This window comes from Acanthisitta chloris, unplaced genomic scaffold, assembly GCF_000695815.1.
Source record: "Acanthisitta chloris isolate BGI_N310 unplaced genomic scaffold, ASM69581v1 scaffold6856, whole genome shotgun sequence".
In the NCBI taxonomy this organism is placed as follows: domain Eukaryota; kingdom Metazoa; phylum Chordata; class Aves; order Passeriformes; family Acanthisittidae; genus Acanthisitta; species Acanthisitta chloris.
In genome coordinates, this window is record NW_008678697.1 from 51,086 (window position 1) to 62,473 (window position 11,388).

Sequence of the window (11,388 nt, forward strand, 5' to 3'; positions counted from 1 at the left end):
CCTGCCCATGGCAGGGGGTTGGGACTAGATGATCTGTAAGGACCATTTCAACCCCTAAAATGCTATGATTCTATGACTAACAACTACTCCCCTGAGACAGCAAACACCAAACCTGGCCATGTTTCAGGGTTGTGGGGATTATCAGCTTTCTGAGGACATGAGTGCAGGTGCTAAACTGTGAGGAATCATTTTCCTCCCACTAAATGAAGAACTAAGTGGTTTTTACTAGGTAAAGCAAAAACACTAAAGTGTTTTCCACTTTTCACTTGTTCTTACCAACATGAACTTGGCCTGTCCTCCAAGACTCAGGAGTGGATCATCACTAGTCTGCTCCACAAACCTGGAAGTTTCCTGTTCACACACACCTCCATCCTTCGGAAATACCCTACCAGGGCTTCCAACTCATTCCCACCATTTTTCTTATTCTCACTAACGGCACACAAAACTCCCTTAAATAAAAAACAAAACCCCAAACCAAAGTAAAAAAAACACCATAAAGTACATACATTAAATGGCAGAAAGCATGCTGCTTCCAGTTCAGTAAGCATTTAAGCTCTTAACTCTCCTGACTAGAAAGACAGTGAAAACAGATTTTCAAGTGTTTTCTCAATTCTCTTGAAGAAAATAAATAAATAAACAAGCAAGCCTGATCTTCTGTGAAATCTTGTTTACCCTACCTTTCCAAGGAGTAAAATGCTCTTTGTCCATTACACAAGTACCTCCTCTTTACATGTGTGAAAGACTTATCAAAATGCTAAGTGCCAACATTTCAGCTGAAGCGTTTCCTGTAAACAATCACCTCCGGCAACAGAGAGCACACAAAGCCACATCTGCAGCAGCAATCCAAGCTAATGGTTGTTTGCTAAAGCTCCAGGCCTGGAAACAACTCGGTATGAGTGCAGCTTAAGTGGTATGCAGAACCTCTGTGCACATTCAGAGTCGAAGAGTACACTTAAAAGGACCCCACCTCCACCTGTAGTCCGTAATGCCTAAGCAAATTCATCAGATAATCATCAACTGTGCCATACATAACCCCTAAAGAACCAAAGGGTTACATATAGAACAGAGCTTAGAAATGCTAAGGGATGAAACCCAGATGTCTGCAATTTCTGTGGTTTCGAAGGTGGAGTTAAAAGTACTGTGTGGAACAGATCAGCCCAGTCCACAGCAGGTATCTCAGAAAGAAATCTTTGGCAGAGCAAAGAACAAATTCTGTTTGAAGTGTCTCTGACCAGCAGCTGATACACTGCAAACAACCTCCCTTAAGAGTAACATCTGACTGCAGTGAACAGTCCCTAACCGATGGGACTGCAGAGAAAGTGACATGGCTTTCAAAGTGTAACACTTGATTCTCCAACAAGTTGAAATAAAAATATAATTGAGATTATACTAACATTTGTAACTTTTTGGTAAGTTTTATAACAACTCTTTTACACATGCTTCTGACCTTCCAGCTTCAAATTTGAGCTTAAGCATCACAACCATAGGAGTAATACAACATAAGGGCTTTTATCCCTTCAGCTTCTTACCTCTGTTCCTCTAAGGTCTTTGGGATAGTAAATGTCTTCAGTCATTTGAACACTTAGGCCAAAATCCACCAAAACAGCCTTAGTTGACATAAAGACAATGTTGCTTGCTAAAAGAAGGAAAAAAAAAGACAACAGTTAGGTTTTTAGCATGTCTGGCATTTATTTCACAACAAATCTGCTTCATTCAAATGTTAGCCTGAAAATGGACATTGATTAGCACGACCAGCCAATAGTCCTTCTAGCCAAAAAGGGTCTGGTAGTGACCTGGTCCAATTTTAAATCATATCTTAAAAATCAAACAGGACTGGTTTATGTAAAAGAAGAATCAATGTTTGGTCATTTCCCTAGCTTTAAATTAAAAAAAAAAAAAAAAAAAAGAAAGAGAAAAAGGCAGAGGGTAAGGGAGGAGGGTGGAAGACTGGTAGGCACCTCAGCACAGTAAGCCTTGCTCTGAAGATATTTAATGGTCTCCAAGGTGGAGAGCACAGTGTGAAGCTGTGACTATGAACAGCACAGCTGTTGGTCACCAAGATGTTTCTCTACACTAACAATTCAAATGGAGACAGAAATACAGTGTAACTGAGGCCCCTCCAGAGCAGCCACACCAGTCTCCTGCACTGGCCAGTGAAAACAGCTTAGTATGACAATGAAGGACAGACTATGGCTGCAAAAGTAATAAAAGACTCAGTGTTCCAAACTCTCACTGAACTGCAGCAATATCTAGGAGCTTAATTCACATTCCTTCATAAAACTCTGCCTAAGGCACAACTTTGTACTCAGAGGCTGTATTTGCAGCTGAATTTCTGATCGAATATTTATGAAGGTAGGGCTCTATGTGAGCCTTGAGAAATTCTTATTTGCTGTGGTGAAATGAAGTCTCCAAGTTACACAACAGAAACACATGTTCTCCCAGAGGAACCTGTGGGTCATTTTCCACCTTGACAGTGCCCACCATGATGATCCAGTGGGAAGACTCAAGCTTGATTTCAGTGGTACCAATTCCTGAAGCAATGCTTCACACAGCTACCTCCTTACCAGTGCTACAAAACCATGCAAGTAAATCTGCAATTTTAGGGATACTTTTGAAGATATGTTTTTTAAACACCACAAAATGGACAGTGCAGCAGGCCACACTGCCACAGTGCAGCCAGCTCTGCTGCCTGCCTGGGACTGTACCCAGCCCCAGCTGCAACTAGTTTTGGAATGAAGTTCTCTCCACCAAACAGCCCCATGGTTTAACTGCTCTCCAACCAAGGGTTAAAATGACTAGCAGCACTGAACACCTCCTGAGAGCCAGAATATCCTTGTCCCCTTCCTGGATCAGGTCAGTCTCTCAGTAAAATGCCTATCTCCTTCTGTATCAGCAGATCAGACTCAGTAGCAGCCAAATGGCAGTAGATGAAGTGAGGAAGAAATCAGAGATGTTCAGGAAACAGCCTTTTCTATTGATTCCATCTGGTGAGGGAAAACACAGAGCTCAGCTCCCTCGAGGTTTGCTAGGCAGTGGGCATGGCTGCTATTTTCAGGCCTGAGCTACCTAGCTCAGCCCCTGGCACCCAGCAGGCAGGAGTGTGCCCACGGCTCACTCCCAGGCACCTTGGTAGCCATCAGCCCCACCAACCTCTGCCTCATCACCTGCCTGCATCCAGCAACACAGGAAAAGGCTGGAAAAAGTGAAACACATCTACCACATTCACAATGGGCTGGTTCTCCTATCCACTACCTAGATGTAGTGGGTTGGGTTTGGGCTGGTTTGTTTTTTAGATCTTTTAATTAATGTCACTGTTACTGCCAGTTACAATAAACCCATAGGAAAGACTCTTCCTACAAGTGAGAAAGCACAATTAAGGGAAAAACTAGGCAGTTTTATAGTTGTCAGAACCTCAAAGGCTTACATCTAAAGTACTGACCCATATTAATTAAAATAAAACCCAAATGCAAAACCGAGATAAAAATTTAGCAATTCCTCTTCATTCCAATTCATCTTCTGTCAACTATTTACTGCAACACTTTGCTTTGAGTATTTCTACTTTAACCGTCAAGTTTAGCTAAATTAACTTGCAGAGATATATCTTCATTAGAAGAACCATTAGTAGAAATATATATAATTTTAAAACAATTTAATATTAGTGCATGTAATTTAGAGATATCAATACATTTTGAATATTTATACGTGTTAATATCCAGAGTTTTTTAAAAGCAAATATATACTAAAACTTGTTGTAATTATTGAAAGAAAAAAACCCCAGCACAAATTTTGTATTTGGTTCCAAAGTGTCTCAAACTCAGGAGAACAGCCATGGAGAAACAACAAAGCCTAAAAGAAGGTGCAAGTAGAAGTTGAGCATGGAAACAGCCAGGAGGAATTTGCATAGAAAGACATCAACTTCTTGCTTAACTCAGGCTAATAATTTAACTCTTTAGGGTTTTATTTAAACAGAGCTGCTTATGAACAGCAAAGGATCTATAACTTTCTAATCATCCTCTCTGCTGAAGTGAATTAACAAATAGTGTATATAACAATTATCACCAGAACCTGACATTGCCCCTTCTAAGCTTTATCCATCCCTCTCTCCCAGAGACACGAGGCTATTTGCCCCAGCTCAGTTCTAGGCTCTCAACCAGAGCCCCAGCTCAGCCTGGACCAGAAAGCACCCCAAGGAATCCCACAGACGTACGTTTGATATCATGGTGGATAATCCTCTTGGAGTGCAGAAAGTCAAGTCCTTTCAGAATATGCTTTGTCACCCAAATGATTTCAAACTCTCGCATAGGACCACAACTCTCCAGCTTTTCCATGACAGATCCTCCCTCTCCAGCTTCCATGAAGAGATGGATCGTCTCATCCCACAAAATAGCGCCATATAATTCAGCAATGTTTTCATGACGGAAACATGCTTGTATTTCAACATCTGATGGTTTGAACTGTTCCACTGGGACCTAGGATATTGAAAGAAAATCAAAGAAAATCAGCTCAAAAACCAAGTTATCAGTACTAACACTGGCTATCCTATAGCCTAATATGAAAGAGGGAAGCAAAGCACTCCTATCCACTTGTGAAAGTGTGGAACTTTACTACAATCCTGAGTAGTTCTTCCTTTGCAATTGAGAGACATCCTGTTAAAAGTTGAGAGAGATTTTGGAATTATGCCCAAATAAAAAGTGCAATCTTCCAGAAAAAGCAATGTAGCAAGAGTTATTCCCGTCAAAATCCAGTGGTTACGCAAAAGCTTTATGCAAACTTCCTGGTGAAGGAGATAAAAAATTCCCACTGCTTTTTCCATTAGCTTTGTGCAGTCTCATCTGCTCTACCAGAGCTATACACCCACCTGACAGGTGGATCAGTGCCTGCAGTGCTCAGCACAGTCTGCAGACTAACCCGACTCTGGACTATTACTGACCTGAAGTCAGTCCTTATCAGCACTGGTTTATGGCTTACAAGAAATGAAACCTGTTTGAAAAAGCCCTGAGAGCAGATTGCTAAGACAATAAAGGCAGTGTTTGCTTACACACGGAAAGGCTACTACCACTCTTTTTATCCTCCCTTCCCTCAGACTCATGTCTGTGAACCAAATAAGAGGTTGATATTTTTATCTCAATGAGAAACACTTGTTTGTATTTTCAGAAACATTAGGCTGCTTGAACTCTGCAGGAGCAGCAAACTAGAGCTGTCCCTGTGTGGACACTGCAAGGGAAGGACATACAGCTACCTCCCCAACTTTCACAGACAGAAGTAATACAGGTACTTATTCATGAGCCAGAGGATACAGAGCAATGTCCCAGCTGGGCTTCTAGTAGCCCTGAATACTTACTGCTCAATTCAGAATAGTATGTTAAAAGGCAAAGCTGAAAGAAAATATTGGCTTGCATAAAAGTAGGGCAGTGCCTAGCAGTTTTCTTGAGACATCTCACAACCTTAACTCAGTCAGTGCCCAAAACACAATTACAGTTGCCCATACTGAGCTCTCAAGCACTTTAATGGCACTGGAATAAAGAAAACTCAAGTCTGTTGATGTTTTACCATGGTGAGTACAGCAGGACAAGTAGAAAATCTACTCCTGCACCACAGTCCATGTGCCAATTACACATACTTTCAGAACACAGAAACTTTTGCAGTCTCAGAGCCAAAAAATTAAAACAAGTTAACAGTTAAGAATGCACATTTTTCCTACCTTGTATAGGCCAACAAAACCAAGATGATCATCACCCAACAGTGGGATTTGATACAGACATATTTGAAAATATACTGTGTGTACTATGTCATACACTATTTGCTCAGAGATAAAACTACTGAACTAACATACCAGTTTGCATGCCATTCTTTTCTTGGTTTCTCTATCTTGGGCTAAGTACACCTTCCCAAAAGCTCCCCGAGGAATAAAATCAGAGCCAATGTTCCTGTAAGTCAGCTTCCATGGAAACAGGAGGACATCCGAGTCGATTTGATAGCGCCCATTCTTGGGTGTGATCTGTGGAGATAAATAATTTTAAAAAATCAGAGTGAAGTTAAAACCACTTCAAACCTAATTAATTAGATACATGTAGTGGGGGAAAAAAATATATCACTTATATATGTGCATGATGCACGTGATCTGCTCAGCAGTCTTTATTTAGAAACATCAAATGGGAACAGCATGTGAGGTGTGGCATTCATTCATGGCCCAGGCATCCACGTTTCTCTCTGGTGACTAACTTACAAAGTGTAAGTTGCAATTAATTGTCTTGAAACAACAACAACAGCGGCTGGGTTAATGAAATTACCCCCCTCTTGTTATTAGACCTACCTGCACATGTTTGTCCTTCCTGTAATCTGTTAACTTGTTATGCCACATACCTGTTACTCACAGGTTATCTTATACAATGTGAGCAAGAGTTTCAGCATTTCCTAATATCACATGTACTGCTAGGGGAGCACATTTTAATTTCCCATCTTGTATCAGAGTTTCTGCTGCTGAGTAAAAGGTCAAAGAATCTCCTTTATACTATAACTAAAATATAAGAGCAAGAGTCACATTGTCTGCTTTAGGTGGGTAATGTTAGGAGCTTTGGTTCTTCTCTATCATCAACTAGGCAAGGAAGGTTTCTCCAGGAAGCAATCCAGGGCATCTAAGTCAGTATCTTGCTCTAAATCTTTCTCTGAAACAGCTTCCTCCCTCTGCATGTGACAGAGAAATCAAACACCTAACTATGGTCACAGTGTGAGTACTGCTTGAGGTCTGATGTTATTTCTTCAGTTCTACAATATTCTCTCAGCTAAAGAATCAATGTTTCCTGTGAATATGCTTTTAATTAATTCAGAGACATAATATTGTCAGTGTATGGAATATCGTTAACCTGTTTAATGCTATCAAGGTTCTTGAAGAGATGTAAAAGTAGATCAAGGATAGTCTGTCACATGGCCTCACATACTCAGCTCTTCAGCTACTCTTTTTAAGGTAACAGCATATTAGGAAGACTATTTGGTTTAGATTTCTTTATAAGATATAACACACAATCTTTCCTGCTTGACCTACCTTCATGTTTTTCAATTAGGAAAGTATCTTCTTGACAGCTAAAATTGTCATTTGTGACTAGTATCTACATGAAATAAATTAATTCATTCAGGTTCCTAAATTTGGAGAGGATAAATTCTTAACCTTTGGTGGGAGGGAGTATCTTTTAATAAAAAGTATTTTGTTTAGGATATGGAGAATGAGCCTCCCCTCTACTTATTAGAAACAAGGTAAAGCAATCTGTACATGTCTAGCAATCCATATATATCTTGCTTGCCTAGTTCTGCATTTCAAGGGACTGAGACTAACTAATCCCCATGGATTACACTTTAGCCTGGAAAGGAGCAGGGGCTGAGTGGAGTGGATTTGCAGAGCAAGAAAACAGCCACCAGACACACTATTCACGTTTTCTGGAGGCTTTCAGGACTAGTTCCTAGCCTGATCCTGTGAGTGCTTTTCTGTGGCTACAATGCATCTTTCAGTTTAGTTTCAACTAAAAGAAATCCATCTCCTGTACCTCAAGATCCTTTGTGATGTGAGCCACAGTGCAGCCAGTGAGGAGCATCAAGCAACCTGAAACACTCCTGCTCCTAACTAAAGCACTGTAAATATTTACGAGGTAGATGCCCCTGCTGAAGCTCATGCACAGGTGATGCCCTGCCTCCAATCCTCAGTTGCTTAATGGGATCACATGCACCTAATAGTACTTGGTTCATAGCAATTGTCTGCCTCTGTAGAAACAATATGCAAGCAAAACAACAACTAGGAGTATGTAGAACAGTATCTACCCTAAGTATAGGAAACAATATTAGTGTCATTTCAATGTTACAGAGTTGAAAAGTGATTGTTTTGCAATACTCCCTCCAAATCAGAATAAAGCAATACCCTGTGCTACTTCACACCTGAGTAACCAGTAAGCCTCAAGCAACCAATGTTCACATATAAAACATATTACATGCAAGATATTTAAGATGATCGATGTAGAACATCTCAAGACAATATAGCAGCAGCACAAATATATATGAATAAACTTCCATTTCATAACTGACTGTTTCTAGAGCAACTATCTTAAACAGAAGTCAAATGACACTAATATTCAGAGGTGCTTGTGGAACACAATTTTAGGGAAAAAAATGAACATATGTCAAAACAACACATCTATACTTGAATTTAGCTGTGTGAAATATTACATAATATTGTAATTCCTAAAATCACACTTGATACTATGTGCTTTTTTTATCCTTAAATTACTACTTTTAACATTTTGTGCAGATAGAGCAAATTGAGTAACTTTATCAATAGATCCCAGATCTTTATTTTTGGGAGTCTGCATAATGAACTCTTTTTGCTGCATGAACACAAGGCCCTGAAAGACCCTTACTGTTTCCCAAACCTGTAACAATCATAGAATCATAGAAAGACTTGGGTTGGAAGAGGCCTTAAATATCATCTAGTTCCAGCCCCCCCAGTCATGGGCAGGGATGCCACCCACTAGATAGGTTGCTCAAGGCTCCATCCAACCTGGCCTTGAACACTTCCAGGGATAGGATATCCACAACTTCTCTGTACAGTCTGTTCCCGTGCCTTACTACGCTCAGATTCAAGAATTTCTCCCTAACATCTAATCTAAATCTCTCCTCTTTTAGTTTGAAAGCATTCCTCCTTGTCCTATCACTACATGCCCTTGCAAAAAGTCACTCTACCCCTTTTTCATACAAGTCGTGAATTTTATATGCCCCATTTAAGTACTGAATGGGCACAATGAGTTGCAGATTTTACTCTTTTTTACTGCTCGTCTCAAGTTTATATTCAATATTGGAAAATGTTTCCTAATCTCCAGGGATACCAAGAGTGGATCCTTCTGAACAACACACTTTACTCCATAGCTGCCTTACAGTGCAGTGGCTAAGCTTGATGGAGATCCCCTCCAGCCCCAGGATTGCAGAGGAAACCACAGCCTGACTGCTGCTCCTGGGATGGGGGGTGATCTTTATTTAGATTCATTAAAAACTTCCAATTCCTAAGCTCTACTAATTGTCATGTAAAAAGAAAATAGACATACCATATTCAAGAGGATTCCAGATTCTTGTTGTCTGCATCCCTTAAATTGTTTTGCAGTGTTAGACACCTGATTTGCAAAAGCAAGCAGGTCTTCCACAGTCCCATATTTGACGGAGGACATAAAAGAAACTTCCCTTTCACAAAACAGTAAAGATTCCGCACGTTCATCATTTTGATTCGCCTCTTCACACATTGTAATTAAGCTGTTTTCATAGACCGCAATGTCTTCACCTGGATAAAGGTTTTCCATGATGTCTATCACCTCAGACATATTTAGATCAGTTAGCAACAAGTCAATCTCCTCTTTGCTATCACTACCCGTGCTCATATACTCCATTACTGTCCACTTTGCAAAATCACTCCTGAAAAAAAAGAAACAAACCTGAAAACACTTTTCACCTCAATTTGTTTTAGCAAAGTAAGAGTGAAAAGAAGCAATCAGGGTGATCAACAGCTCACCATTATACAGTTAGATTTAGAATTAATAATTTGTATTAGGAAGAAAATCATAATTAGTAGCCTTGGCAAAGACAGAATGGAGAAAAAGTCTTTGCTAGTGAAATTTATTCAGAAGTTATTAGTGAACCTCCCCCTGTCATTCATTCTTGGAATTTATTAGAGGAACTGGCACAGTCAGTATACACCAATGTGATGGATATGCAAAAATGAAGGAGCACCCTCAATATAAATGAAGGAATTAATTGCTGTGATGGATATGCAAAAATGAAGGAGAACCCTCAATATAAATGAAGGAATTAATTTTTTTGAAAGGAAAGACAAAGAGAGATATAAACATGCTCAATTAGTTCATCTCCAGGATTTTATTGGCAATTTATGTGATGTATCCAGAAAGAAGGGAAGGTCACAGAGTAAGGTCATTTCATGAGTAATAAGTTAGTAACATTGTACAAAGCACAAGTAAGTCACCACCTGAGATACACAATCCCCCCCCTTTTTTTTTTCCTTTGGCAAGTAAGTGATCAGAAACAGACTCAAACTGAAATTTTCACCAGTTTCAGAAGAAGGTCAGAAACTGAGTTATAAAAGGAATGAGCTTTAGAAGCAGTTTCCAGCAGGTTGTCCTGTCCCCTCTAGTCCTAACAATAACTTTTAAAGCTACTATTAGAACGATTTTGCCCAAGTGGATTTACAGAAAACTGGGTTCAACACCCCAAAAAGTCCTTTCCTATCCCAGATTTCTACTTTAAGTCAGAGTTACTTATTCAAGTTAAAAACATATGCACAGTCAATCATTAAAATACTGACACAAATAGTTTTAAACACATAAATGTCTAGAGCACTTACCTTGTATTTAACCTGGTTACATCACTCAAAACCATTAAAAACGTCTCAATATAATCCCTGAAGTCGTCACGTTTTTTTTTGAACCCGTATTTACCACTGACGATAATTTCACTGTGTTCTGTGGCAGTCTATTAAAAAAAGCAAAACAAATAAAGCCATTGCAGACCAGCTCAAGCAGAAGGACTGGTTTGTACTCATATAGACCATTTGCTTCACAGGCTTCACGGAAAGAAAAACTAGTAATCACAAGGCTGAGATAAGAGGGGATTTTTCTGCAGAAAAAAATGACAGCTCAAAAAAGAGTCAAGCTACTGCATGATCATCCAGATTTCCAAGTAGTAGTAAAAAGTAGTTTTTCCATGGTTAGGTCCCGAGTTTTATTCTCTCTGCTTCATGCTTGCTTATAGCAAAGAGAGAAGGATCTCCTTTTCCTCTAGCAGAGCTGAGTAGAGCACGGCTTCTTTAGAGAGCTCTCATTTCCCGTTTTCATAATCCACTGCAATCATCTATTTTGGGCAAAAGATAATAACCAGACAAAAAGACCCTAAAAAAGAAAAGCAGCAAACACAACCTTATCTCAAGGACAAGCAGCAGACCCTGAGGCCACGAAGCAATGCCGTTTACCCAGGTACAGTTTCTGGTTACGATCACTATCTTTCTTACCCTTGCCACAAGGACGTGGAAGCTTTGTGGCACATATTTCTCATGGGTTAGAGTATTTACGTCAGCTCCAATGTGAAGAAAACCAAGTAAAATGACGTGTCTGGCTTGGCAAAGAACTCAGCCCACGTGCTGAGAGTTTAAAAGGTAGGACAGGACAGCAGATGCAGCATTGGAAAAGGCAAGGGGAGTGCCTGTTCCTTTTCAAACTCAAACCCAAACCCTGGAGGTGATGGGGGCAGAGCAGCACTGTGCCCCCTGCATCCCCCCATGACAGACACAGTGACTTGCACCAGCACTGCACCAGTTCACCCAGCCTCGAGTCAACCTGCACCCATAGC

The 11,388-nt window shown here is 40.1% G+C and overlaps 1 protein-coding gene across 1 annotated transcript in view; it reads right to left on the minus strand.

Moving 5' to 3' along the window:
• MAP3K8 (mitogen-activated protein kinase kinase kinase 8) overlaps positions 1–10,422 on the minus strand; it is a 16,468-nt gene extending 6,046 nt beyond the window's left edge. Inside the window, exons 1-5 of the mRNA XM_009077007.1 lie at positions 10,388–10,422; positions 9,084–9,444; positions 5,834–5,998; positions 4,208–4,469; positions 1,530–1,636 (exon numbers count right to left, since the gene is read on the minus strand). Coding sequence (XP_009075255.1) covers positions 1,530–1,636; positions 4,208–4,469; positions 5,834–5,998; positions 9,084–9,444; positions 10,388–10,422 — 930 coding nt within the window. The remainder of the gene's footprint in view (positions 1–1,529; positions 1,637–4,207; positions 4,470–5,833; positions 5,999–9,083; positions 9,445–10,387) is intronic.
• Between the last annotated feature and the right edge of the window lie 966 nt (positions 10,423–11,388).